The sequence below is a fragment of the Neovison vison genome, chromosome 14, assembly GCF_020171115.1.
Source record: "Neovison vison isolate M4711 chromosome 14, ASM_NN_V1, whole genome shotgun sequence".
Classification (NCBI taxonomy): Eukaryota; Metazoa; Chordata; class Mammalia; order Carnivora; family Mustelidae; genus Neogale; species Neogale vison.
The window spans coordinates 8,968,228-8,996,143 of NC_058104.1; the positions used below are offsets into that span (position 1 = coordinate 8,968,228).

A 27,916-nucleotide genomic window follows, 5' to 3' on the forward strand; every position below is an offset into this window, starting at 1 on the left:
AGAGCCGAGCGACCGGCGCTCAGGCGGAGATGGGAGGAGAAGGCGCCCCGCGGGCCCACAGGAGGGGTGTTCCCTGCTTTGCTACGGGAAGCCCAGCTCTGAGGGACGCCGCCTGCTTTGGGTACCATCTCCGCCTGGACATTTTAATCGGCTTTCCTGAGCCGGTCCTGCATCAGGCAGCGCCCCACCCCGCCAGCGGAGATGCGCCCCCTCTCCGCCTTCAGAACCGACTTTCTCCGGTTTGTACCGAGACACACTGCCTTTGGCTCGGACCGAATAATTCCTTTTCTCCAGAGACCGCAAGTTCATCAAGTCCCGTGACAGACCGTGTGCTGGGGACAGAGTGCGGGCGGGGTGGTGTCAGCTGCCGGCGGACTCTGTAGAAGCCCCTTCCCCCTGGCGTCCTGGAGGCGGTCGCCGCCCCCATGCACCCCTGTCAGATGCGAGCTCCCCCTCTCTGGGTCCTCCTGGTCTCACCCTCAGCACACGCTTGTGTTGTGTAAACGTTTTTAACCACTTCCTCACAGGCGCTCACCGTCTGGCGACCGCCCCCGCGTCTGACCTGGGAGTACGGGGACGGCGGTCTCGCCGCTGAAAGGCAGATGCGGGAGGCAGGGACTGCCCGGGTACAACCGCCAAGGACCCCAGAGACCCCTGTGAGCTCCAGAAGCTGGCAGAGGCGGGAAGGACCCTCCCCAGAGCCTTCAGAGGGGCCACGACCCCGCTGACACCTTGAGTTTAGACCTCTGGCCTCCAGAATGGTGAGGGAACTCGCCCGTCTGCTGTTGCAAACCCAAACCGCATAAACACGGCCGGCGGGGACCTCAGCGACAGGAAGTTCTGGGGAAGTTCTGGGGCTGACGGGGACTGCAGCCCCCACCTCAGCTCAGATCCATCGGCCAGTTCCCTTGCCAGCCCATGCTCAGCTCGGATTACTAAAACCCTTTTACAAACGAAGGCAGGGAAAAAAGACGAAGAGGACTCACGTGTCCACCGTAATTCATGTTCAGTTAGAATTCTGTGAAATGCACAGAAACAGAATCATGTCATGGCTTTTTCTCCTAAATTCCCTGATGACCACCCGGAAGCCCACAGAGAGAAGGGTCCTGGAGCTGACTGGGACATTCTGGGGAATGTTGTGCGGCCCTTATGGAACACAGGCATTACTAAAAGTTAAGTGTGTGCACAACACTGTAAATGAGCTTAATGCCACTGAGCTGTCTACTTAAAAATGGTTCAAATGGTAAAATTTTTTTGCTAGCATTCTATTATCACAACAAAAATTATGATCAAGAAAAAGTTAAATACAGGGGGGCGCCTGGGTGGCTCAGCGGGTTAAAGCCTCTGCCTTCGGCTCAGGTCATGATCCCAGGAGTCCTGGGATCCAGCTCCACATCAGGCTCTCTCTCTGCCTACTTGTGATGTCTGTCAAATTTTTAAATGTGTCTGTACCCTGGGAATGAGGTAGAAACACCTGCTGTTGTGCGTTTCTTCCAGAATCAAATTCAGTGACTTCACCCTGGGACAGGGAGTCGTCCACTTGGGCTGCCATAAGGAGATGCCACAGACCTGGCGGCTTAAGTATCAGGAATTTCTCTTGGTTCTGGAGTCCAGGAAGTCCAAGATCAAGATGCTGGCAAGGTAGGCTGCATTCTGAGGTAAGCACTGATGAATGGCTTTGGTAGGAAGGGCTGTGGGAGGAGACAGGAGGTTGGGGAAGTTAAGCTGTTGGAGGAGCTGGGAAAAGGACCATCCTTTGGGAAAGACCCAGGCTCACAAGGCACACAGACCTGAGCATCGTCCAGACTCTAGACTTGCCCAGTAGAGGAAACTGGAGCAAGTGAGGTGACCCCTCTGAACTTCGTTTCTTCTTTGGATGGATGGGAATAAAATTCCTTTATCTTGGGGCGCCTGGGTGGCTCAGTGGGTTAAGCCTCTGCCTTCGGCTCAGGTCATGATCTCAGGATCCTGGGATCCAGCCCCACATCCAGCTCTCTGTTCAGCGGGGAGCCTGCTTCCCCCACTCTCTCTGCCTGCCTATCTGCCTACTTGTAAACTCTGTCTGTCAAATAAATAAATAAAATCTTAAAAAGAAAAAAATTCCTTGATCTCACAGGTTTGCACTGAAAATGGAAGGTAACAGACAAGATAGGTCCTCCAAGTCCGTGTCCTTGCCCCAGGGCAGTGGTTCTCGAACTTCAACAGTCTGCAGTGGGGCCGAGACTTCATTTTCACAAGTTCCCACATGCAGCTGCTCCATATTGTGATAGGAGGTACATGTGTGTGGACGTATAGTAGGTATATGTCTAACTTTTTAAGGAATGGCTGAATATTTGCACCTCTGTGCATTCCCACCAGTAGTGGAACACATTCCCAGTTGCTCCACTTCCTTGCCAACACTTAGTATCGGCTGGTCTTTCAGTTTGAGCCATTTAACAGATATGTGATGTGATCTCACTCTGGTTGTCTCTCACATTTCCCTTGTGACTAATGCTGTTACCCATGGTTTCATGTGGTCGTGAGCTGTATGTCTTCTTTGACAAAGTATCTCTTCATTAGCTCATGTTTACAATTGGGATTTTTTTTTTCACAAATTTTAAGGGTTCTTTAAATATTTGGGGTACAAAGCCTTTGTCAGTTACAGGATTTGTCAATATTGTCTCCCAGTCTGTAGCATCTCTCATTTTCTTGATGGCATCATTTGAAGAACAGATTTAATTTTGAGGGGCTCCAATGTGTCAATGTTTTCTTTAGTGCTTGAATCTAAGAAATCTGTGCCTAACCCAAAGTCACAAGGATTTTCTCCTGTTTTTTTTACTTGATGTAAATAATTTTAGGACTTACATTTAGGCTGATGATTGATTTTGAGTTAATTTTTATAGATAGTGCAAAATATGAATTGAAATTCACTTTTTAAATATAAATTTCCAGTTGTTCAAAAGACTGTAATTTCTCCACTGAATTACGTTTGCATCTTTGTTAGACATAAACTGACCCCAGAATTGTGGATCTCTTTCTTTACTCTGTTCCATTGAACTATTTCTCTGTCTTGACACCAATACATTTTGATGATAGTAGCTTTATAGTAAGTCTTAAATTCAGGTAGCATAAACTTTGTTCTTCATTTTCAGTTTTTAGCCATTCTTAGCACTTTGAATTTCTGTAGGAATTTTAGAATTAGCTTGTCAATTTCTACAAAATAGCCTACTGAGATTTGGTTTAGATTGTGTCTGTTTTAAAAAAATATTTTTATTTATTTGTTTGACAGAGAGAAATCACAAGTAGGCAGAGAGGCAGGCAGAGAGAGAAGGTAAGTAGGCTCCCCTGAGCAGGGAACCTGACGTGGGGCTTGATCCCAGGACTGTGGGATCACGACCCAAGCGAAAGGCAGAGGCTTTAACCCACTCAGCCACCCAGGTGCCCCGATATTGTGTCTATCTACATATTAACTAGGGGCGAATTGACATCTGAACGGTATTGAATATGTATGTATGTACATATGCATGTATGTACATATGTATGTATGTATGAGATCTCCATTCATTAATCTTTCATTTCTCTCAGGAATGTTTTCTAATTATCATGTTCAGATCTTGTACATCTTCTGTTTATTTTTAAGTATTTCATATATATATATTTTTTAAAGATTTTATTTATTTAATTGTCAGAGAGAGAGGGAGAGAGAGCGAGCACAGGCAGACAGAGAGGCAGGCAGAGCAGAGGGAGAAGCAGGCTCCCTGCCGAGCAAGGAGCCCGATGTGGGACTCGATCCCAGGACGCTGGGATCATGACCTGAGCCGAAGGCAGCTGCTTAACCAACTGAGCCACCCAGGCGTCCCAAGTATTTCATATTTTGAAGCTCTTGTGTTACCATTTTCATTTGACTTCCACTTTTTGTAGGTGAACAATTGATTTTCATGTATTGGTCTTGTATTCTGTGACCTTGCTTAAATCACTTACAGCTCTAGTAGCTTTTTTTTGTCCATTCCATTGGATCTTCTACATAAACAATCAAGTCATCTGTAAATGAAGAGCTTTTCTTTGTTTCTTTCCAATCCAGATGCCTTTTGGTTCAATTGCTTTTTTTTTTTTTTTTGACTCGATTCTTATATTCGCAGGATTTTAATTTGTACAAGTGACTGAGCAATGACACAGAGAGGGTCGTGACACTGAAAGGTTTTTATAACTCACATTTCCTGAAAACGCCATGCCAGAGAGGGCCACCTGGGAAGCACTAGAGGAGGCAGAGGCCAGACCAAGGGGAAAGCCCAGACCATATGTAGCCTTTAGCGTGTTTTCCCCTGGCAAAACAAGCAAGGAAGCGAAAACAGCTTAGAATTGGCTGGTTTAACTAATTCTGGTGGGCTATGGGTTACAAGTACTATGGCTAGTTTTCTAGCACCTGGAACAGAATTAACTCAGGGCAGAGGAAATACTGGCTTTTGGTAAGTGTTAGATGAAGGAGGTAGTTTAGAGGATGGGCCCTGGATTGATTAGTTTGCATAGGAAAGGCAGGTTCAAATTAAAACCACATTGAGATACCACCTTACACCAGTTAGAATGGCCAAAATTAGCAAGACAGGAAACAACATGTGTTGGAGAGGATGTGGAGAAAGGGGAACCCTCTTACACTGTTGGTGGGAATACAAGTTGGTGCAGCCTCTTTGGAGAACAGTGTGGAGATTCCTTGAGAAATTAAAAATAGAGCTTCCCTATGACCCTGCAATTGCACTTCTGGGTATTTACCCCAAAGATGCAGATGTAGTGAAAAGAAGGACCATCTGTACCCCAATGTTTATAGCAGCAATGGCCACGGTCGCCAAACTGTGGAAAGAACCAAGATGCCCTCCAACGGACGAATGGATAAGGAAGATGTGGTCCATATACACTAGGGAGTATGATGCCTCCATCAGAAAGGATGAATCCCCGACTTTTGTAGCAACGTGGATGGGACTGGAAGAGATTATGCTGAATGAGATAAGTCAAGCAGAGAGAGTCAGTTACCATATGGTTTCACTTCTTTGTGGAGCATAACAAATAGCATGGAGGACAAGGGGAGATGGAGAGGAGAAGGGAGTTGGGGGAAATTGGAAGGGGAGGTGAACCATTAGAGACTATGGACTCTGAAAAACAATCGAGGGTTTTGAAGGGGTGGGGGTGGGAGGTCGGGGTACCAGGTGGTGGGTATTGGAGAGGGCATGTTTTGCACGGAGCACTGGGTGAGGTGCAAAAACAATGAATGCTGTTACGCTGAAAAGAAATAAAAAATTTTTAAAAGGGGGGGATGAAACATACACTTTACATAAAAAAAAAAAAGAAAAAGAATAGGCTAACCTTGGGAGGGACCATCTCTCCCCAGCCAACAAGGCCACAAGTGTCAGAGCATCAAGAATGCAGAACATTGGGACGCCTGGGTGGCTCAGTTGGTTAAGCAGCTGCCTTCGGTTCAGGTCGTGATCCCAGGGTCCTGGAATCGAGTCCCACATCGGGCTCCTTGCTCGGCAGGGAGCCTGCTTCTCCCTCTGCTTCTGCCTGCCTCTCTGTCTGCCTGTGCTCGCTTGCTCTCTCTCCCTCTGTCTCTGACAAATAAATAAATCTTAAAAAAAAAAAAGAATGCAGAACGTTAAAAACAATTAGTTAATCAATTGCCCTGGTTGAATGAATGCCAAATACATAAGTACAAAATCTAAGAAAACACAGACACTTTTCTTTCTTTGCCTTGCTTTACTGCATGGGCTAGAACCTTCATCACAATATATGGAGGTAGTGAGACCAGGCATATTTGCCTTACTCCTGGTTTGGGGGGAAAGGATGAGCGGGGTGAGGTACCCTGGAGCAAGAAGGGACTGGGGTAGTGATAGATGTGGCCAGTGAGGAGGAGAGAACAGAAACCTAGGGGAACTTGGGAGAAGATCTAAGGAGATATTTTCAAAAAGTGGTTCACCAGGACGCCTGGGTGTCGAAGTGGGTTAAGCCTCTGCCTTTGGCTCAGGTCATGGTCTCAGAGTCCTGGGATCTAGCCCTGCATCAGGCTTTCTACTCAGCAGAGAGCTTCCCCCTCTGTCTGCCTCTCTGCCTACTTGTGATCTCTCTCTCTCTCGAATAAATAAATACAATCTATTTTTTTTTTTTTAAAGTGGTCCACCACTCATGGCCTTCACTCTCTCTCCCCTCATCATATGGCTTCTGACCCCTCGCCCATGACCAGTCTCTGGACTAAAAAGCTGTGTTTAGGTTCTGCCCATCTAGGAATCAACTCCAGGCCCTCCTGCTCCCAGAACCCCACTCCGTGAGTAGAGCCACAACTCAAGGCTGATGACTGGTCCCTCTCATTGCTTCCACTGCCAGAAGACGAGGCCACTTCCTGTGACGGAATCATGCTCTCCCACCATCACCATCTCCGCAGTAAGCCAACGCCAACCTCATTGGGGGCAGGGAGGGAGCAGAGCCTCCTAGAACCTGCCCAGTGAGTCAGCAAAGGTCCTAGCCCAATGCTCTCACGCCCAACCGCCACCAGGCGCAAGCTGGCAGTGCGATCCTTTGGAGGTGGTCCAGAGACTGTCACCAGGGTGACTCTGTTGCTCTGGGCATTATATCCGTCAAGGAAGGCTTTGGATGAGTCAGGAATCTCCCAGCTCTGGAGGGAATCACCCAAGGAGCATTAGAAAAACATTGCCTCCAGAGAGTCACCCTCCAGAACTCTGCTCTCAGGAGCTAAGGCCCAGAGGTTGTGTGGGACAACCAGACAGAAGCATCCAGAAGGAGCAGAATGGTCTGTGGACTCAGCAAGACTGGAGTTTGGGTCCTGGGCCTCCCACCTGAGAGTCATACAACCTAGGGCAGGTCTCCTCTGAGCCTTGGTCTCCTAACCTAGAGTAGAAAACAGAAGGACCTACAGATATGGTCTTGCATCCTGGGGGTCAAGGAATGGCCTCCAGAAGGCCCACCCTCACCTCTTAACCACAGGGAGTGTGTGAGGTTGCACAAAAGGACCTGATCAGGGCAGGGAAGGGGCCTGGTAGGCCTGGGTCCTGCACAGGACAGCAGGGGACGGGATGAAGGGGAGGCCCTGCCAGGAAGGACAAGGACCAAGAGCAAGTTGGGTGTTCCTGGTGCTGGGGCTGAAGGTCAAGGGCATCTCAACACCAGTGGTTCCCTCCTCCTTCTCTCTTCTCCGAGACTCTCCTGGCTGCCTGTCCTCTCGCTGGCAGACCTGGACCTGAATCTGCTAGCACCCCTTCCCCCAGGAGGACAGACAGAGGCCAAGAGACACTCAGCCAATGAAAAGGAGAGCTAGAGAGACAGAGACTGACTCCTAAGGAGAGGTAGAGGTGCTGGCAAGGGCCAGGAGCGGAGGCGGAAGAGGAGAGGCCACACATGGCCAAGGTCAGAACCACGGCCCTCAGCATGAGGATAAAGCTGAGGCCTCTCTCATGGCTCTCTGGGCTCTGACCACAAGGAAGCACTTTTGCAATATAGGAAAAGAAGAAACCAGATTGATAAAGGAAGTGCTGGTCACTCTGGGGGCCAGTGAGTTTGGGGAAGGCTCTCACCCTCCCTTGCTCTTCTGAAGGGGCCTGATCCTCGCTCTCTGGGTGTTTCCTGACTCCCCAAGGAGGCACCTCCTAGGGCCTCCATTCTGGCCTTGACAGAGCTGCTGTCGTCTCCTCCCCAGGGAGGAGAGTGAGACAATGGGTCTGTTCCTGCTGCTGTCTCTGCTGCTGCTGCCGTCACGTCTGCAGGCCGGTGAGTGTCCGGGACACCCTGGCTCTGCCCCGAGGCCCAGCGAGTCCCCAGCAAGGGCTGTGGCTGGGCAGCTGGACAGGGGGTCTGCTGGGGGAGCTGGCCAGGCCTCCCAGCCCCAGAAAGAGACGGGCTGGTCCCATAGTGCTGGTCAGCCCCAACCCTTCACCCTCCTCGCTACCCCATGCCTGGCGAGGGGAACACCCAGGCCAGGGAGCCAGTCCTACCATCTGTCCCACTACCGCCCGTCGGGGAGGGTGTCAGAAGGGCTGGGGTTATCGTCTTCATCTCTCCCCGTGGCTTCAAGACTCTCCTCTCCGCTCCTGCAGGTAGATCAGCAGAGTGTGTTACAAATACTAACTATGGAATCAAGCAACCAGACCGCCTCTCAGCCCCCCAGGGTGGCTCCGTCCGCATCCCTTTCTCCTTCTATCACGGCTGGCAGTTAGCCAAGGATCCCAGAGTGAGTGTAGCCTTGAGACGGACACACTTCCATGGGGAGATCATCTACAACAGTACTCAGCCTTTCATCCATAAGGACTACAAGAACCGGATCTCCCTTGAATTATCACTGGGTCAGAGGTCTGGCTCCCTGCAGATATCAAACCTGCAGGAGAAGGATGGGAATATGTACTTTTACCGGATCCAAGTGGAAACATTAAGATGCGGCAAGAGGTTGTGGCAGGACATCAACGGGACCAAACTCACCATCACCCCTGGTGAGTCCAGCTGCCCCGGCAGCCACCACGCTCGCCCTGAGGCTCTTAAAGGCCATGGCGCCCGCATACCCCCTCCGCCTGGCCCAGGCCCCACTCTTCCTGGGCGCCCCTCTCTCAAACTCCTCTCCCCACACCCACCTCCTCCCCAGCCCTCTGAGGACTTTACTCTTTCTCCGCCATCTCCCCAGGCCCGGGCTGCCCTCCTTGCCACCCCCTCACGGCTCCCTCCAGACCCAGGCCCCACACCCCCAGGCTCAGCACCTTCTGGGCTGCCCAGTTATCCTCCCTTCCTGCCCTAAGCAGAGGTTCCAGCCTGCCTCCCTGCCCTGCCCCCAGGCCGTCCTGATGTCTTCAGGATGTGGGCCGCCTTCCCTTTTTCATGGGTCCACATGTGCAGCCCCAGCCTGCCCCAGTCTTGCATCTCCCCAGCCAGGGGCTCAGCCCAGCACCCAGCAGGTACCCAAAGATGACCCACCCGAGAGCCCGGTCCCCTGGCAACGCCCCATGACCTGTTTTCCCGATTTCCCCCACTTCCTCCTGCTCTGCTCCTCGGAACCCAGACCACAGTGCTCCCCGCCCAGCCCATCCCTCCTCTCCTTTCCCATCTCCCTCTTCCCCTGCCTCCATCCTCTTTCCCCTCCTTGCTCCCCCATCCCTAGTCCCCGCCTCTGCTTGTACTGTCCCCGCTGTCCCCTCCGATTCGGCCCCTCCGTGCTGGCGGTTGGAGGCATGGCTGCAGCACAGGTACAGCCGCTCCCGCTCACTGTGCCCTGTGGGGTGAACACTTGGTAGCATCTCCCTGGTCAACCTGCCCCACGGCCCTACAGTAACAGCAGGTACTGCCTCGTCTTCCTGCCACAGGTAGGGACACTGAGGCCACCATCTAGTGCAGGTGGTTCTTGAACCCAGCTTAACCCCGGAGCCTCCACTTAAGCAGTAACTGCTCAGCCTCATCAGCTGACCTGAGGCTATCATTGTCTTGACCTATTGTTCATGAATAATGGGATCATTACTAGATCCTCCATGTAACTCGGCAGCCCTTGGGAACTTGAACCTGGGTTTGTCCCCACAGCAGGGGGGAGGGCATCTCTCCCAGGAGCAGGCACTGGGGGGTGCGCGGTGTAGACTTCCTTAAAAATGAAAAACCGTAGGTTTGCTTTTTACAGCTACTCGCGCTGGCTGTTCCAAACTATACATCACTGCTCCTGGCAGGAAGGTCACACTGTCTGTGTCCCCAGCCCTGGTAACCACTGCCCCGTAGGACCACCGGGCTGGTTTTAGAGCAAACAGAAAATGGCTCACGACTGAATTAGGCCAGACAGGCTTGGGTTTATATTTCGGGCACTTCCTTTATATTTCGGCCATTTTGGGGAGATTTTGGCTCTTCTCAGACCCCTCCTCCTCTTCCTTTCTTAATTCTCCTAACTCTTCTCATTTTTCAGTTTCAGTCACATTCACTTGAGTTTTTCATCAATAAATTAATTTTTTCAGTTAGTACAACTAATTGGATATTCATGCTCATAATTTTTTAAAATACATGGAAGTAATAAAAAGAGGAAGTCTTTACCTAAGTGAAGTATGACCACACAAAAACATCCCCCTAAGGGAAATTTGCAGCAAGTAGAACTGAGAAGTCTGTGGTTGGCTTAACCATGCTTTTTACATACAGATGTTTTCTTTTTGTATCCAAGTCTCACTGCGTTCTCCTCTGTAAATTCCTCTTTTTAGCCCAAAGTCTGGTATTCCACTAGAAGCTGAAAATACTTTATTTTCTTCTGATTTTTGTATGCTTTCTTTTGGCAGTAAAACTCACTGATCTAGTGAGGATTTCTTTTGGTATATGGTGTGAGGTAAAGAACTAAATTGATCTTCATAGCAAGAAACAAATCAATCGTCCCAGCTAGATTTATGGAATCTTTTTTCTCTTCTCCATTGACTCATAGGCCTGGCCTTTTTGTAGGATAGCACCCACTTCTGGTCTGTCAACCCCATTTCCCTGTCTTTTCCCTTGTTGCTACCGCACTGTTCTAGGGATTGTAACTTGTCACGGTTCAGTGGCTGGTAAGTCTATGTCCATCAGAACCACATTACTTCCCTAAAAACCTTACTATTGTTTTGGTCTGTTGTGTCACATGAATATTAGAATAAGCTCACCAAGTTCTGAAGAAAACACTTAGAGGTATTTTTAAAACCAGAATTGCATTAAACCTATAAGGCAATTGATAGAAATGGAAATCAGTGTGAGTCCAATCTTCCCACCAGAATGGCCCCTAATTTATATCCCTCAATAACCTCCGCAGTGTTCTTCCACAGACCATGTAAATATCTCACAAGACGCTTTCCTCTAAATCCTCTATTTTTTTTAACTAATATGCAACATTATTTTTTGAATGTTCATTTTCTATAATTTTCACTAGAAAACATTACATAAATTCGGGCCAAATGATGGGTTATATGCACGTTTACCTTTCCTCCCTACCAAACTCTATTAAAATGACAGGAAAGGGAAATTTTTTAACTTTTATTTTTTAATAAACATATAATGTATTATTAGCCCCAGGGGTACAGGTCTGTGAATCGCCAGGTTTACATACTTCAAAGTACTCACCATAGCACATACCCTCCCCAATGTCCATAACCCCACCACCCTCTCCCGACCCCCCTTCCCCCAGCCCCCCTCAGTTTGTTTTGAGAAGAGTCTCTTATGCTTTGTCTCCCTCCCTAGCCCATCTTTTTTCATTTATTCTTTTCCTACCCTCCAAACCTCTCAGGTTGCATCTCCACGTCTTCATATCAGGGAGATCGTATGATAGTTGTCTTTCTCCAATTGACTTATTTCACTAAGCATGATACCCTCTAGTTCCATCCACGGTGTCGCAATGGCAAGATTTCATTTCTTTTGATGGCTGCATAGTATTCCATTGTACATATATACCACCTCTTCTTTATCCATTCATCTGTTGATGGACTTATAGGTTCTTTCCGTAGTTTGGCTATCATGGACATTGCTGCTATAAACATTCGGGTGCACATACCCCTTTGGATCACTACGTTTGTATCTTCAGGGTGAATACCCAGTAGTGCAAATGCTGGGTCGTAGGGTAGCTCTATTTTCAACTTTTGGAGGAAACTCCGTGCTGTTTTCCAGAGTGGCTGCACCAGTTTGCATTCCCACCAACAGTGTAGGAGGGTTCCCCTTTCTCCACATGCTCGCCAGCATCTGTCATTTCCTGACTTGTTAATTTTAGCCATTCTGACTGGTGTGAGGCGGTATCTCATTGTGGTTTTGATTTGTATTTCCCTGATGCCAAAGGACGTGGAGCACTTTTTCATGGGTCTGTTGGCCATCTGGATGTCTTCTTTGCAGAAATTTCTGTTCAAGTCGTCTGCCCATTTCTTGATTGGGTTATTTGTTCTTTGGGTGTTGAGTTTGCTAAGCTCTTTATAGATTTTGGATACTAGCCCTTTATCTGATAGGTCATTTGCAAATGTCTTCTCCCATTCTGTCAGTTGTCTTTTGGTTTTGTTAACTGTTTCCTTTGCTGTGCAAAAGATTTTGATCTGGATGAAGTGCCAATAGTTCATTTTCGCCCTTGCTTCCCTTGCCTTTGGCAATGTTCCTAGGAAGAAGTTGCTGCCGCTGAGGTCGGGGAGGTTGCTGCCTGTGTTCTCCTCAAGGGTTTTGATGGATTCCTTTCTCACATAGAGGTCCTTCGTCCATTTTGAGTCTATTTTCATGTGTGGTGTAAGGAAATGATCCAATTTCATTTTTCTGCATGTGGCTGTCCAATTTTCCCAACACCATTTGTTGAAGAGGCTGTCTTTTTTCCATTGGACATTCTTTCCTGCTTTGTCGAAGATTAGTTGACCATAGAGTTGAGGGTCCATTTCTGGGCTCTCTATTCTGTTCCTTTGGTCTATGTGTCTGTTTTTGTGCCAGTACCATACTGTCTTGATGATGACAGCTTTGGAATAGAGCTTGAGGTCTGGGATTGTGATGTCACCAACTTTGGCTTTCTTTTTCAATATTCCTTTGGCTATTCAAGGTCTTTTCTGGTTCCCTATAAATTTTAGGATTCTTTGTTCCATTTCTTTAAAAAAAACTGGAAGGGATTTTGATAGGGATTGCATTGAATGTGTGGATTGTTCTAGGTAGCATAGACATTTTCACAGTGTTTGTTCTTCCAATCCATGAGCATGGAACATTTATCCATTTCTTTGTGTCTTCCTCAATTTCTTTCATGAGTACTTTATAGTTCTCTGAGTACAGATTCTTTGCCTCTTTGGTTAGGTTTATTCCTAGGTATCTTGTGGTTTGGGGTGCAGTTGTAAATGGGATTGACTCCTTAATTTCTCTTTCTTCTGTCTTGTTGTTGGTGTAAAGAAATGCAACTGATTTCTGTGCATTGATTTTATATCTTGACACTTTACTAAATTCCGTACAAATTGGAGCAGATTTGGAGTGGAGTCTTTTGGGTTTTCCATATATCGTACCATGTCATCTGCAAAGAGTGACCTCTTTTAGGAAAGAGGATTTTTAAAAAGTTTGACTTCTTCTAGCAAAGGGAATTTTAAAAGACAAAATGCTCAAGGACAAAAAAAATATGTGAGTCATGTGGTCAAAATCAGTATTTGGGAAGCTAGAAACACATACACTAATTACCTGGCCTAGGAGACCAGGGGAGCTTAGCCCTAAACCAGCAACGGGGAGACCAGGAAGAAAGTCGATTATTTAACAACAAAAACCCGCTGATGGTTCAGCAAGGGCGTCCCGGGAACGCCCGACAGTGGGAGTGCAAGGGCGTCAGAAAGCTGGAGGATTGGGCGAGAATCTATTTAAGAAGCAGGGAAAGCTCTGGGCCCCCTCCCCATCCAGCAGACTGGAGATTTGCTTTCCAGAAAGGATGGACCAGAGGGACTTTGGGAGCACTACCCCAGGCATACTGGGGGCAAGGGATCAGTCCTTAAAACTGGAGATTTGGTGAACTGATGAGACCCTAAACGCCCAGCCCCCTTAGATGCCTCCCAGTTCTCAGGCAACCCAGCTGGTATCCCCCATCCTGTGAGGGGCAAGAAATCAGGAGATTCTTCTCTGGGAAATATCTCTGATGGAAACCCCAAAGGATCCAGAAATCCTAACAGATCCTACAGCCCAGTAGCTGACAAGCACTTTCTCCCAGGCCTCCAGTCAGCGTGGCTTCTGTACATTGGCCCTCCAAGGGACAAGGACATGGGGTCTTGGCCTCTCTGGGAATCTCCCAGCCCTGAGGATTACCTCTGCTGTGCCTGAGGGTAGAGTTTAGGGATCCCTATTTGTCAGCGATGAAATGAGGTTCTGAGGTCACACCACTGATGGGAGGTACAGTCAGCATCTATGCTGGGTGATGTGGATTCATAACCCGCTCCCTGTGTGAGAGCTTCAGAGAGTGGTCCCCACCCCCAGTGTTCCCCAAAGTAGGGAACAAGATATGATGGTTTCATCCAGAAACCTCCAGTCCTCCAGGCGAGAATCTGCTAAATTCTCATGTCTTCTCAGCTCTCGAGATGACCACCACTGCCCCCACGACTGCTGCCCCCACCAGTGGTGTCTTGGAAGGCAATTGGAGCTCAGCACCTTCACCCATGGGTGTAGGACCTATGGTCATAGTGACACTGGCTGACATTGTGCTCAAAATTGCAATTTTGGGACTGATACTCTACCTCAGGTGGAAGAGGAGCAAAGGTAAGTGGTTCCGGGCCATGGTCCCCACCAAGCTTCCCTACTGAGTGTTTCTCTGAACCACCTGCATCAGAATGACCCCGGGTCATTCTACTTTGAAAAATGCAGCTCCCTGCTGGGCTTGAGGTCTGGGCTTGGGAATTTGCATTTTTAGTTTTTTTAATTTTATGTTTTTAATAGGATTTATTTATTTTTAAAGATTTTATTTATTGATTTGACAGAGATCACAAGTAGGCAGAGCAGCAGGCAGAGAGAGAGGGGGAAGCAGGCTCCCCGCTGAGCTGAGAGCCCAATTCCAGGCTCCATCCCAGGACCCCAGGATCATGACCCCAGCCAAAGGCAGAGGCCTTGAACCACTGAGCCACCCAGGTGCCCTGGAATCTACATTTTTAAAGTCAAGTGTTTTTGTGTGAGTGATCAAGTTTGAGAACCAGTGCTCCATACCCTGGAGCAGGGTGACTGGAGATAACAAATGTAAATAGAGCATAGGTCCTGCGTTCAAGGAGCTCAGAGCTGGAGGCAGGAGAGCCCTTTGCCTCACTTGCAAAGAGCTGTGTAGGTCTGGAGAAAGGAGGGGAATCAGGGAGGACTTCCCATAGGAAGTGTCCCTATAAAATGTGAGGGTGGTGAAGAGGTCACTATCCATATAGGGGCAGGAAGTCGGTGAGGAAACTGTAGGTAGCTCAGTGCTGTGGAGGAGGCCGGCAATGGGAGAAGAGAACCTTGTAAATGACTCGCAAGAGCCTCTGATCCCAGAGGCAACGTGAAGCAGGGAAGTGGCCACCTCAGCTCTGCCTTTAAGATCCATCAGTCTGTGCTGGTGGGGCCAGAGGTGGGGCCAGAGGTGGGCCAGGCAGGGCCAGTCTAAGGCAATGGCAGTGGGTGGAGTGAGAGAGCCAGGTCCTAGAAAGTTTAAGAAGGGAAACCAGTAAGACATGGGGGTTGGGCTGGTGTAGAGGTGAGGGAGTGGGAAGAACTCGGGTGAATGAGTCCTCGGGGAAACCACCAAGCAAATTAGAGAACACGGAGGTCAAGACCATGTTTGGGGGAGGACGATGGTTCCTTAGTCTGGGGTATGTTGGAGATGTGCCTATGTGGCCTCTGCGTAGAGATGTCCCTCAGCAGTGTGGGTGTCTGCATCTATAGCTCAAGAGGACAGGGCTAGAGGCGTTCATCATTTACACCCCACCAGCCTCCAGGATTGATCTGAAATTCCTCTGAAGAAAACTTTCAGTGAGAGGAGATTAGCTGCGGGAGATACTAAAGCACAGAGTGAAGAGCACAGAGTCTGGGCTACTGCAGGCAGGTCCTGGCTGCGGAAACGCCGGTGCAATGGTCCTATTACTCTCTGCCCCAGCTCACCCGTCGGTGAAATGAGAAGAGTAATAACACTCACCCCAGGGTTGTCATGACAATCACATGTAACGCATCGAGTCTAGATCCCAGCACAGAATAAGGACATATACATTAGCGCCTGCAATTTTAAGCTGTAATGATTAAAATGATTAGATCCTGTCCTATGGAAACACAGATAAACCAATATCTGAGAAGAGAAAAGCCCCAAAATAGGCAGGATGTAACAGATCAAAGTATATTCAGAATTTAGTAGGTTAATCAGCAGCATTTCTAATCAATGGGGAAGGATGAGAGTCATTCAGTACACGGTGCTGGAACGAGTGAGCGGCCATCTGGGGAAAATAATATTATCTCATAATTTGCACCAAAATAACTTCACAGATCAACCAAGGAGTTAAATGGGGCGGGAGGGGAGTAACCCTAGTACTCGAGGAAAGCACGTGAGACCATCTCATGTCCATGAAGTGGAGATGGCCTCCCTATGTATGACATAAAACCAAAAAGCCATGATGAAAAGTGTTGACAAACTCAACATACACAAATTGTTTTTTATTCTGCAGAGGAAAAGTCACAACGGCTGTCTCTAGAATGAGGCTGAGGGTCGGAGAGGAAGAGCTGTGACAGTCACTGAGGGAACAGAAGATGGTATTTCAGGATTCCACCAGATGAGAAGCCAGAGCTCTCTAAAGCCCCTGATCATGCCTGTGCATGATCATGTCTCCCCGGTGCAGGTGTAGAAACTTCTAGAACTTGTTGGTTAGAAGTTATGTTCCCCTGCTGGCATCAGAGACAAACAGTAACAGGGCTTACCTTAGACAGAGTTCCTTGTTTCCCCTCACAGAAAAGGAGGAGGGAGGAGGATGGCAGAGGCCACTGTCCTCGGGCACTCAGGCTTCTAGCTTCCTGCTCACTGTCCTGGCTACTGGCTTCTGTCCCAAAGGTTGCCTCATGATCCAAGATGGCTGCTCGGACTCCAGCCATCATTTCTGTATCCAGGCAGGAAATAGGAGGAAGAAAGGACAAAAAGACCACGCTGCAGCTGTTTGTCCTTTAGTCAGTCTCCCTGAGAATCCTACCCACAACTTCCCCTTGAATCGTATTGGTGAGGATGCAGTCATATTCCCCACATCTGTCGGTAGGGAAGCACGCTGCCGCCCCAAATAAAGTCAAGGTTCTATAACTGAGTAGAAAGAAATAAATGGAAATTGGGTAAGCAAAGAGCGTCCGCTGTCATAGGCCTCTTCCAGAATTAGAGATGTGTCAGCTAAGTGTGGCCTAAGGACAGGGGAACAGGAGAGGTCAAGGAGCTCGTGAGAGGGGGAATGCAGAGGAGAGGGTCAGCAGGGAGCTTGGACAGCCGGAAAGAAAGTGGATTATTAAGGGACAAGAGTTCATGGGGTCAAAGCGCAGGCATAGCAAGCAGGATGATAACAGGAGAAAACTGGAAGGAAAGAAAGTTGTAGCAGAGACGTGATGCTGGCATTTAATATTGCGGAGTTCTCAGTCCCATGGATTTAAAAAAAGAAAAAAAAAAAAAAAAAGTCCAGGGTATGGCAGGATAGAGGGTCTTGGAGTAGGAGTCCCGTGTGTCCAGAGGGTTGTCTCCAAGGATGGTGGAACCTCCCAGGATGGTGTTGGGTGGTGGAGGCATGTCTGTGATGCAGGGGCCAATTCTTGGGAAACGCCCCAGAAAGACTCTGGAGGATGAGGAAGGAAGGGGCTGGTGGGGAGACTGGCGGGTTTCGGGGTGGATGGAGGGTGGAGAGGAACGGGCTGCAGCTCAGACCCAGGTTCCAGCCATGAGGCTTACAAGGCAGGAGAGAAACAGCTGCCAGTACCTGTCCACGGTCTCACCCCCTTCTTCCTTCTCGCCAGGATGAAGCCCAGGACGACAGCCCCCACCCTCTATGCCTCCCGCACCCTCTCCAGCTCCTCATCACGGGCAGCACCTCCCCACCTCCCTCCCAAGGAGGCCCCCCAGGAGGAGACCCTATATTCTCTCGTAAAGACCTGACAAGTGGGACTGGAGAATGACTTCCTTTGACTGAGCTGCCCAGCGGGTCACAGCCTCTGATAATGACCCCGGCCAGACGGGAAGACTCAGAAGCCAGTGGCTGTGGAAGGCCTCCAAGGACCACAGAGAGACAGAGCCATCTGCTCCAACCCCCTCTCCACCTTCCCAGCCCTTGCCCAGAGAGTCACAGGGCTGGTGGAATTTGCCCGAAGGCATCTAAGGAGAAAACTGATGGCACCTTCCACTTCTGTCTTCTGCTTCTCTCCAAGAATGAATTATAATAAAAGGTCACACCCGAGATCCCTCCCCCAGTACTGGAGTTGGGTGACTGCCTTGGGGCGGGACACAATAAACCCGACAGCGCTGGTAGCCAGACCAGAAGCCAGGGGCTGCCCCTCTGCCCATTCCCCTTCCCCTCCGATCAGAACGAGCACACACTTGCCGAGTGCACCACCTCGTTTAGGCGCCTCCAACCAGCTGTGCCCGGACTGGATGCGCTCACCCAAGCCGTGAACAGGACCACAGGGGTTAGCGCTTTTCTCTAGGCCACGCGCCTAGTAAGTGGCTGAGCCGGGGTCTGAACCCAGACCTGCCATCCCAGACGACGTCGGCCTTCTCCCAGGACTCAGGTGTCCCGGCCTTCCCACATCCCTCAGACTGTGCCAGCCTCCCGCAGACACAGGGACGTGCCCCAGGGAGCGGAGGGGAGGGAGGGAAGCCGAAGGGAAGCACGGGGGTTAGAGACCAGCTGCGGAGAGCTGGATCCTGTTTTATTAACACGGGAACTGCACAGCTAGGACTTCGGCCAGTTGACCTGTAGCCGGTGACCAAGCCCCACACTTAACAGCTTCTCAGGGACCCTCTGAGGGGCTCCCCCTGCAGCGGACAGGGAAGGGGGCGATAGAGCAGCAGGGAGCCAGGTGCACACAGCTATTCCTCGAAGAAGGCCAAGGTGAAGTCCCCGGCGGCATCTCCACACCACGGCTCCTCCAGCTGCTCTGGCTCCGTCCCAACATCTTCCAGGAACTGCTCCAGGTCCAGGTCACTGGAGGCGTCATCGTCAGCAGGTCACTTCCAGCCTCCTGAGGCTGTGGCTCCTTGGGTCCCGGCCCTTCTTCTCCCCTCCCCTCCCCCCACCATGGGACAGGCCCCCGGGGATGAGCTGGTGGGATCAGGCTCAGACAGGCTGGTTGCTTGCTTCGGGGAACTTCTTGTTATTTAGCCCGATTATTTTTTTCTCCCTCCTACAGCTTTGACCCATCAACTCTCAACCCATCCTGGGATCCCGGCCCCAAAGCCCCCCAAAGCAAGACACCTGGAGCTTCCCGTAGGAAGACGGGAACGGGGAGGACTTTGAGTGGTGCCCCTGTGTTTGCAGAGCGGACAGGATACTGGAGCTTCTCCAGAAGCTGGGCAGGGTCAGACACTGATGTCCTGGGCAAGGAGTCAGAGCTGGGCCACAGGGAACAGATGCCCAGAGAAGTGAGGAAATGAGCAGTGTTTATTAATGGTGTTTACAGAGAAAACACCAAGTTCTGGAGCACTCAGAGGAACATTTTTCTCAGTTTCTGCTCTCAAGGAACACAGTGGGGAAAGGACATTACGCAAGAAAAGAACCAACACCAGCACATCTACTGCTCTGTGAATAATAAAGGGAATGCGTTACAAGAGTTTAAAGTATGGATGGAAAATTCAGAGGGCATTTTTCTGTAGGGGATGAGCTGAGTTGAGCCTGGATGGTTGGGATGGTACAGGAGAAGGAGGACAGCAGGAAAGAGAGCGGGATCAGAGGCCTGCAGAAGGCAGAAGGCGGTGACACAGGCCGACCCAGCCCAGCTAGAGCAGAGTTGGTTTTAGGTTGGGAGCGGAAGTTTGGGTTATTCTGCAGGCAAGGTGGAGCCCCTGAATATCTGTGAGTAGAAGCATCTAACCATATGGGTCAAGTTTTCCCAAGAGTTTAAACAAAAGGGAAGCTGGGAAAAACTTCTAAGAGGATAATCACCCTGGGCCTCACCCTCCAAGGCTGCCTTCCCACGGTTCCTTCAGCCTCTCTAATGGGTCATTTCCACGAGTGTTTGTATCCTCCCAGGACTCCTCTTGCTGTGACTGAAACAGAAAGCAGCTCAGGCAGCAAAGGAGGGGATTAGCCCAGGTGACTGAAGAATGCAGGGGTTGGTCCGGCTTTCAGAGCTCTAGCTAGTCTCTCTCTCCGGATCTTTTTCTCTGAACTGCTCACTTCTGCCCCCTATTGTTCAGCTTCGACCTCGGCCTCCACTGGGTCTCCGGGCCCACGGGCTCTTCCCACAAGGTGGCATATGACCTACTTTCTCAAGTCAGTATTTTAAGTTTTTATTTTTTTAATTTTTTAAAAAGATTTTATGTATTTATTTGACAGAGAGAGGGATCACAAGTAGGCAGAGAGGCAGGCAGAGAGAGAGGGGAGAAGCAGGCTCCCTGCTGCGGAGCCCCAATGCAGGGCTTGATCCCAGGACCCGGGGATCATGACCTGAGGTGAAGGCAGAAGCTTAAGCCACTAAGCCACCCAGGCGCCCCTACGTTTTTATTTAAATTCCAGTTAGCTAACAGTGGAGTATTGGTTTCAGGTGTACACACTGTGATATATGTAACTATAGGGATTCAACAGTTCCAGAACTTTCCCATGTTGGTCTTTCAGGGAAGAACTACTTTTTTCCACTAACTCCAGCAAAACCCCTCAGATGGCCACGCCTCAACTAGCTTAGGTGACCTGTCCATCCTGGAAACAATCAGTGCGGCCATAGAGATGTGTTGCTCTCTACATGACCAGACCTGAGTCATGGGCAGAGGTACACGTTCTGGAAAAAGAGAGTCAGGACTGGAGTTTTTACTTGTATGAGTTGAAAGTGCATTGTTCTACATAACCCCCATCTGCCCCTTTTTCATCCTCCCTACAGCCCTGAAGGTGTTGGGAGCTGCACTCCGCATATCAGCCGGGGTCCCTGAAGGCCACAGTGCTGCAGTGATGGGCCCACAGCGGTGCCTGTACTCTCTTCCACACACACTGCGTGGCCCAGAAGCTAGAAGAGCTGCCCAAGGGCCCCCACGGCACGGCAGTTCTGAGGCCGGGTCCACCACATCGCCACCTTCACTCCATTTGTCTTTACGTGGTGACTGGCAGGGATCTGGACAAGCTGTGGCTGAACTGTTGGCCTGGGAACCCTGCACTCTGGGGTCATCAAACTGGCCAACACAGACTCCAAGTCTGTGTCTAGGGCAGCTTCTGGTTTCCCCTCTAGGTGAACCGGCCCCTCTGCGCTGCATTTGGGGCCCTCCACCTGGCCTTTGTGGACACCAGGGACATAACCCCCAATCAGGCCCTGGCCACATGGCACCCCCCCCCCCAGGGTGGTTCATCTGCAACAAGGTGGATTTGCTCCTCCCCTTCATCTGCCCCATCTGAGTGCTTCTGTGGGTCCTGCGACTGTGTGGGTGGAGGGCCAGGAACACAGTTGTGAAGAGGACCAGAGCCATAATAGGAATTCTAGGATAAAAGCAGGTGTCACTGACTTCTCTGGCCTGAAAGGCCACAGTAGTTTCTTAACCAGTCCAGCCCATTCTATTTTCATCCTACTCTGACCACTTCTCTACTCAGAACAAGAGTAGTTACTTCATTTTTTTTTTTTTAAGAGTAGTTACTTTAAATGAGACCGTCATTAGCCTGCTCAAAAGCCGAAGCCAAATTTATATCTCAGTATAAATCCAAGTCCCTAACTGTGGTCCAACTTTTGGCCCGGCCGAACCCTACATCATTTGTTGTCACTCTCCTCTGCCGTCCAACCCCATGCTCTTCTTCCTGCTCAAGCAAGTCAAGTCGTCCGGCCTCAGGACCTTTATACCTGCTGTTCCTGTGCCTGGAATGCACATCTGCCAGACCCTCATATGGCTGGCTTTCTTCCCATTCAGCTCCCTGATTAAAAATCGTCTCCTCATAGGCTTTTCCTGACCACCTTCAATAAAAGAAGCCATCTTCCTATCCAGGCACTCTACCCCTGTCTTGCTCTCCTTTTCTTTCATATCACTAAACACAATCTGTAATTATCTGGTTTACTATTATTAGTTGTCTGTCTCTCCGGAGTGTAAGCTCCGTAAGGAACAGGGAGTTTGTCTAGCTTACTCACTGTCGCATCCCCATGACCTAGGGCAGTGCTTGAACCATTCCTCCAATGAACAGATGAATCAAAGGCAGGTGATTAAGGTGTTACTTCTGTGCCCTGCACCTTCTCTCAGCAATCCTGCATCTTGTAAGAAGTAAGCAATTGGCCCAAGTGCCCCTCTGTTGCGGTTGCTAATTAGCAAACTTGCAGGATTATCTCCGTTAAGGATTCGCATTTACCTTAGGGCTTTATGATTTTCTATGCAGTTGCCTATTTTTATTTTGGACGACCCTCCCAAGAACATTCTCCTACTTTACGGGGGACCCTGAGAGGTGGCACACGGCTGAGCCAGTCTTTGGTCCTAGTTTGGTTGCAGAACCAGTGATAGAGATGACTGTCCTCGCTGGAAAACCGGCCTCTTGCAAGGGGGCTGGAAGCGATCACACTGACCTCTGGTCTTCTGGACATCAGTTCCGTGGCTGAGGGGCTTCTCTGACCACCCTAAAGGGGGCTCCGTGACCAGGCACGACTACGTCCGCAGTATCTAGGACCCTCTTCCGGCTCCGCTCCTGGGCCACCGGGTCTTCGCTCAGCGCTTGCCATGAGTCTTCGTCTCCGCTGCGTTCAAACACGTCGCCTGCCACCACCACGGTGCCCAGGGCCGTGCCCGCCACCACCACGCTCACGTCCCGCTGGCCCCCATGGCCCGGCGTGGCCCACACCTCGAGCCCGGGGCCCAGCTGCAGGGGCCGCTCCTCACCTAGCCCGTGGGGGAGGTAGCGGCCTCCGGGCAGGCAGAAGTCGTGCGAGACCAGCAGAGCCGCCCCAGGAAAAAGCCCCAGGTTCCCGATGTGATCCGAGTGTCCGTGGGTGCCCACCACCAGCGTCACGTCTCCAGGGGCCACGCCCTGCCCCGCCAGGGCCCCCAGGAGCGCCTCCCGAGCCCAGGGGCCCCCAGTGTCCACGAGGATGGGGCCACGGGCCGCCTCTTCCAGGGCGGTCTTCGCCCCGCCGCTGTGGGGCGGGGACTCTTGGAGGCTGGTGGCTGAGCCCCAGGCCTGAGGCAGCACAAGCGTCACGGAGCCGTCGGCGCGTACCGCGTCGTCGACCCCCTCCGGCTCCGCGTAGCCCTGAAGCAGGACCACCACCGAGTAGGGGTCGCCGCGCACCAGCAGAGGCGGCTCCCCGCGCAGCGGCTCGGTCCGCACCGCAGCGCTCATGGCAGGATCGGGACGGCTGGGGAAGGGAAGTGCGGACGTGGGCGACGGCCCAGTCTCTTTGGGTTCCCACGTGCGCCCCGCCTCCTCCAAGTAGCACCTTCCACGGCTGTTCTTTGCCACCCCCTAACTCCCTCAAGATGGTATCGCCCTAACCCCCTATCCGTAGATGGTCTCGTCCAAGCTTCCCTTAGCGCGAACCCCGCCAGTCCCTCGGTTTTCGGCCTTCGCCACGCTTCTCTTGTGGTAGGTCCTCACCCATCATCCCACAAAGGACATCCTCTTTATTTCCCTCAATCTAACCGAGGCGCTTCCCGCCTTGGACCTAGTGTCACCGCTTCTCCTAATCCTTCCCTCCCTGCCAGGTTAGCTCCGCCCCCCGGAAAAGCGCGAGAAATTTTGTCCTCTGCGAGCTCCCGTAAACCCGGAGGATGGTGGCCGAGACGCGCTGCCGGACGCGGTCTCTTAATTCCGGTGCCTTCCCCCGCACGCGCCGAGAGCCTGGCACTGCCCCGCGCCTAAATGGTTATCAGCCGGGGCACCCCTGCCAGCCTCCCTGGACTGCAAATTACAAACCACCATTAGCTTCCAACAGCGGGCGACGAACGGCCCCATTCTCTGGGCGCTGCTATATCGGCCAGGTATGAAGTGTGCAGGGAAGTTGTTTGAAACTAGGGGCCCAGGTGATGTTTTAAAAAATTTACTAGCAATGTAGAAAATTTGGCACCTGTGAAATTACATGGTGGGCCCTCGGTGATATTTGTATGAAGTAGACCGAATATCTACCCCACCTAACTTAACATCATTGCCCCATCTTCATAGTGTCCCCTTTTTTGTTCAGTTTCTTGGGTTGTAGCCTTGACGCAGGCGGTGTGTATAGGTCGTAGAGAATGTCCAAGCTGGCTTCTTCCTTGTAGGGATCTAAAAACGGACCCGAAGGACAAAGTGCCTTTCGCCTTAGACCCATAGGTCCAATGGCTTCACTGACCTCTGGGTGGGGTGGGAAGTAGTAGAGAGATTTAAAGGGGAAAGCCTTCAGCATTGTCACCACACACACACACCTGCCAGTTAAGGGGCTCTGTGGCAGGCAGAGGACTCATCGGTTGAAGCAGGCCTTCTGCCTCCTGTTCCTGGTTTTGTCCCCATAGCCTTGCTATGCTGCACCACTAGGATCCTACCTGAGACCAGACAGGTGAGAACAGCTACAAGCTCCGGGGTGGGATCACTCACACATACACACATGCCCTTATGTGGAGCACAGAGAGCTCAGATTTCAGAGGGTTCTTCTCCATGACTCCTGCCCCTCCTGGGGGCTCAAAGGCAAGAGTCAGAGATCCTCAGGGTCATGCTTGGAGTGCCCTGGTGTGTTGATCCTCTCTTCCTCCTCTTCCTCTTCTTCCTCCTCCTGATCGTGTTCCTCCTCCCCTTCTGTCTTCTCTTGCCCATCCGTGATCTTTTCCTTTCCAGTCCAAGTTTCCTGTAGACATGCTAGGTTGGGTGTTAGAAAAACAATTTAGATATTCGTCTGGGGGATAGGGGAGGTTGTGGCTTGGCAGCAAAGGGGCCAGCCCCACACACTTACCAGTTTCAGCAGGGGGGAGCACATGACCTTCACAGAGAAAATGCTGTAACGGCTGTTCCTGATGATGGAAGTACCAGTCTCCCACGACATCTTCAAACTCCTCCAGCATTGTCTCACACTGATCAAGTACAAGGGTCAGAAGGGAGTCTACTCTGCTGGGCTTTGGAAACCCTCCTTTCTGCTCTACACTCCTGTCTGCCCACCCCACCCTGAAGAGCAGGAAGCTAAACTTGGCTTCCGAGGCGGTGATCCTCATTCATTCAAACAAACGTTTACTAGCACCTCTTCTGCCAAGTAGGCTATTAAACACTCTGTGTCTCAGCTCCTTGCCTATAAAATGGGACATGGTAACAGTACCTACCACATAAAGTTGTTGTGAGGGTAAAATGAGGCAGCAGCTGGAAAGTATGTGGGTCCAAATCTGGCACATAGTAGTGCTCAATATGTGGTAGTAGATATTATCAGCCTCTATTATTATTCCTTGATATGTTTCTGGGCCCACTTCAATCAATGACAGAGTTCTCATTCTGTCCCCTTCTCCCTGCTCAGCCTGGAGCAGGTGGACTCCCCAAGGATCTAGGTTCCCTTCTCGTTGCCCTGGGCAGTGCAGTATCATGTCCTACCTGCTTCTTGAGGAATGTGACTTCCACGCTGGGCTCGTCCCACAGCTCCAGAGGGATCCCCAGATCCACCTTCACCCCCTTCTGCACCAGACCTTTCAGCGTTGCCATGGTCTGACTCTGACCCTGAGAGACAGGAATCTGGGATCAGCCCAGCTCACTGCTTCACCTCCTTCCCCTTTCTGCCACAGCTGCATTGGTCAACTACCATAGACTGAGGGGTGAACTCCATGAGGGCGATGTGAGGGAGTCTAACGATGCGGAGGGGACGCTCTCCAGAGCCAGAGAGCTATGGGTCCCAGGGGATACCCACTGTTGTTTCTGAAAAGTGGGACGCTGCCCTAGGGAAGAGTCTGACCTTGGCATATCTCAGTGAGCCCTTGCGCTCAGCATGAACACTGTAGTCCAGGATCCGGTCACACAAATTCTCCAAGGCCTCTTCCAGCCTTGTCTCTCTGTGAGAAGAGGGGAAACAAAGATTTCTTAGATGCTGTAGGAGCTCCCAGGCATCCCTCGGGGTCAGAAGGTAGAGGATCAACAAGAGTAACTCACGAAACACTGTAGGGGATGTGCCTCTTTCTCTTGCCAGTGTCTAGCACCTGCCCCAGCTCCAGCACCTCTCGAGATCGGCCAGTGCGACTCAGCTTTTCCTGCAGCTCCAGGCTCAGCAACTTACACACTAGATGTCCACAAGGATGTGAAAGATAAACAGACATTCCCACAACTCATTCTGTCGGTGAGCAAAAGCAGCAGACTCAAGCCAGACTGGCTGGATTAGAATCCTGACTCAGCCACTTAATAGCTGTGTGGCAATTCTGCTGTGCCTTGGTTATGTGCCCTCCGCAAAACCTCACACCTGTTATTGAGATAACAATAGCGCAGAACCTCCTTCGTAGGCGTATGGTGAGGATTAAATAAATCAAGCTCGGTAAAGCCCCTAGAATAATGCCTGGCATATAGTGGGCACTGTATAAATGTTCGCTTTTATTCTGCAGTTATCTTTTGAGCTCCTGTATGCATGAGAGCAATAAGACCCACTGTCCCTATCCACAGGACATTGCTGATGTAGCTGGGTAAAAATGATGACAGTGCGGTGTGATGGGCCCCACACTAGAGGTTAACAAGAGATTCGGTCTCTTTAGGAAACACAAAATGCATTCAGCGGCCTTTTACTGACTTGCTGCTAGCTTGTGATTTCCTGAAGGATGAGCATTGCGTCTGGTGCCACCCTGTCTGCTAGCAACTAGCACCTGACCTGGTATGAGGTGGGTCGCAAGAAAGGGAGTGGCCTACAAAGAAGTACCAAGCAAGCTAAACACAGGGCAGGTAACAAAAGTGCCTAAGATGTTCCAGGCACTATGCTAGGACCTTGGAGACACAGGTACTCTCCTTCCCTCCAAGGGCTTACAATATAGTGGGAGGTGACAGAAAAGGAAGAAGGCTTCCAAAGAAATTGACATCTAAACTTGGTCTTGAAGAGTCAAATATAGAAGGGAGAGGGTTATTTCAGGCCAAGGGAAAAAGTGTGCTGAGCCACAGAGCGCAAGGGGATAAGGCCGGCTTAGTGACAGCTGTGAAGTTCAATGTGGCTGAATCATGGGCACTTTGAGGACAGGAGCGGAGGTACAGAAATATAAGAGCGGTGGGGGCCATACAGCAAAGAGACGTCTATAGTGTGCCCGAAACGGGTGTATTCTGATTGCAGCAGGAGGCCTGCGGAGGTGTTATAGCAAGGAGGAGAGGCGAGGTAGGCTCAGGTCATCTGGAAATGCAGGGTGGGGTAGGGTGAGGGGAAAAAGAATACAGGGAAGAAATTAAAGTCAGGAAGGCAACAAACCAGGGAATCCGGGAACTCAGTGGTGCAGCCCTGGTGTCCCCCCCGCCTCAGTCACCACTGTCATGCAGCCACATAAGACGCTGCTCACAGTAAAATCCATAAGTACACACACTTCGCAAAACCTCACACGTATGGGGAACTCCTCCATTTCTGGGGCCTCCTCTTTATGAGCTTCAGGGCGTTATTTGCATACACCCAAACCCTCCCCACAGCGTGGGGCCTGTAATTTGAGAGCTTCTCTGCAGGGGTGGAGCACAGGATGTCCACAGGTATGAGCCTCACACCCAGCTCCTGCAGGCTCCCCAGGCTTAGGTTTAGTGTCATGGGGGGGAACACACTTTAGATGCTCAGGAGAGTGGGTGATCCCGGGATTATAGTCTCTGAACTACAATTCCCACAGATCCGTGGGGCTACGCAAGCAAGAAAAAGCGGACTTCCTCTGGATGCCCTGTGGGAATTGTAGTGCCACAGCTGTGGGGTTGCTTTATGCATTCCCTCCCTTGACCCCCCTTCGAATTCAGCCAGGCTTCACCAGAATCTCCCTCAGGTCTTCAAGGAGATCGAGTGGCCCGCCAATCACGGTCCATTTGGTCCTGTCCAGACTAAGGAGATGGGCTGAGGGATGCGAATAGGGGCCACTCCCTTTAGATACCTTCACATTTGCTGGGCAAGCGTTCTGTGTCATCGTCTTCCTCCTTCGGCGTCGCAACCCAAGCGCCATACACAGCCAAAATGAAAAGCAACATCCCCAACCGTACAGGTCCCATGACAAAGTGCTGTCCACAACCAACAAGCCCTTGCCTTCAGACCAACTTCGGGAAGGCAGCGGGCCCTTTAAATTCCGAGGTGGTCGGCGGGAATTTCCATCCAGCCTGGCCTGGGAGGCGCACGCGCAGTTCCGGGCCGGAAGTGGGAGGGGCCTCGTTGCCCTCCTGGCTATCCCGCCTAGGTTTTGTGGAGGACCTCAAAGTGACCT

At 50.8% G+C, this 27,916-nt stretch overlaps 3 protein-coding genes and 1 long non-coding RNA gene across 7 annotated transcripts; 2 read left to right on the plus strand and 2 right to left on the minus strand.

The window, feature by feature from the left end:
• The first annotated feature begins 42 nt into the window (after nt 1-42).
• LOC122895376 (paired immunoglobulin-like type 2 receptor beta) lies at nt 43-17,849 on the plus strand. Of its 2 annotated transcripts, XM_044232743.1 has the most exons (7): nt 43-239; nt 1,498-1,658; nt 6,349-6,405; nt 7,676-7,746; nt 8,073-8,462; nt 13,999-14,184; nt 17,413-17,849. In XM_044232743.1, the coding sequence occupies exons 4-7, from the start codon at nt 7,692-7,694 to the stop codon at nt 17,415-17,417; spliced, it is 636 nt and encodes a 211-aa protein (XP_044088678.1). In that variant the 5' UTR covers nt 43-239; nt 1,498-1,658; nt 6,349-6,405; nt 7,676-7,691; the 3' UTR covers nt 17,418-17,849. The 2 variants fall into 2 exon arrangements, with proteins under 2 accessions (XP_044088678.1, XP_044088677.1); XM_044232742.1 differs by lacking the exons at nt 43-239; nt 1,498-1,658; nt 6,349-6,405 and having other exon boundaries at nt 7,011-7,746.
• LOC122895374 (metallo-beta-lactamase domain-containing protein 1) lies at nt 12,927-23,288 on the minus strand. 3 transcript variants are annotated; one of them, XR_006382197.1, is made up of 3 exons: nt 22,135-23,288; nt 16,348-16,523; nt 12,927-12,964 (listed from the first exon to the last, which is right to left on the minus strand). XR_006382197.1 is itself a non-coding variant. In XM_044232740.1 (2 exons), exon 1 carries the CDS (start codon nt 22,902-22,904, stop codon nt 22,152-22,154), a length of 753 nt encoding a protein of 250 aa, XP_044088675.1. In that variant the 5' UTR covers nt 22,905-23,288; the 3' UTR covers nt 16,277-16,523; nt 22,135-22,151. The 3 variants fall into 3 exon arrangements, 1 of the variants encoding a protein (XP_044088675.1); XR_006382199.1 differs by lacking the exon at nt 12,927-12,964 and adding an exon at nt 15,869-16,164; XM_044232740.1 differs by lacking the exon at nt 12,927-12,964 and having other exon boundaries at nt 16,277-16,523.
• Nucleotides 18,505-19,231, plus strand: LOC122895377. Its single transcript, XR_006382200.1, has 2 exons — nt 18,505-18,618; nt 18,802-19,231. It is a non-coding gene; the product is annotated as an uncharacterized LOC122895377 (long non-coding RNA).
• A 297-nt stretch (nt 23,289-23,585) lies between the features above and the next one.
• Nucleotides 23,586-27,828, minus strand: LOC122895375 (protein canopy homolog 4). The gene is made up of 6 exons (XM_044232741.1): nt 27,593-27,828; nt 25,656-25,782; nt 25,462-25,558; nt 25,107-25,229; nt 24,484-24,601; nt 23,586-24,389 (listed from the first exon to the last, which is right to left on the minus strand). Exons 1-6 carry the CDS (start codon nt 27,705-27,707, stop codon nt 24,229-24,231), a joined length of 741 nt encoding a protein of 246 aa, XP_044088676.1. The 5' UTR covers nt 27,708-27,828; the 3' UTR covers nt 23,586-24,228.
• Nucleotides 27,829-27,916: the final 88 nt, after the last annotated feature.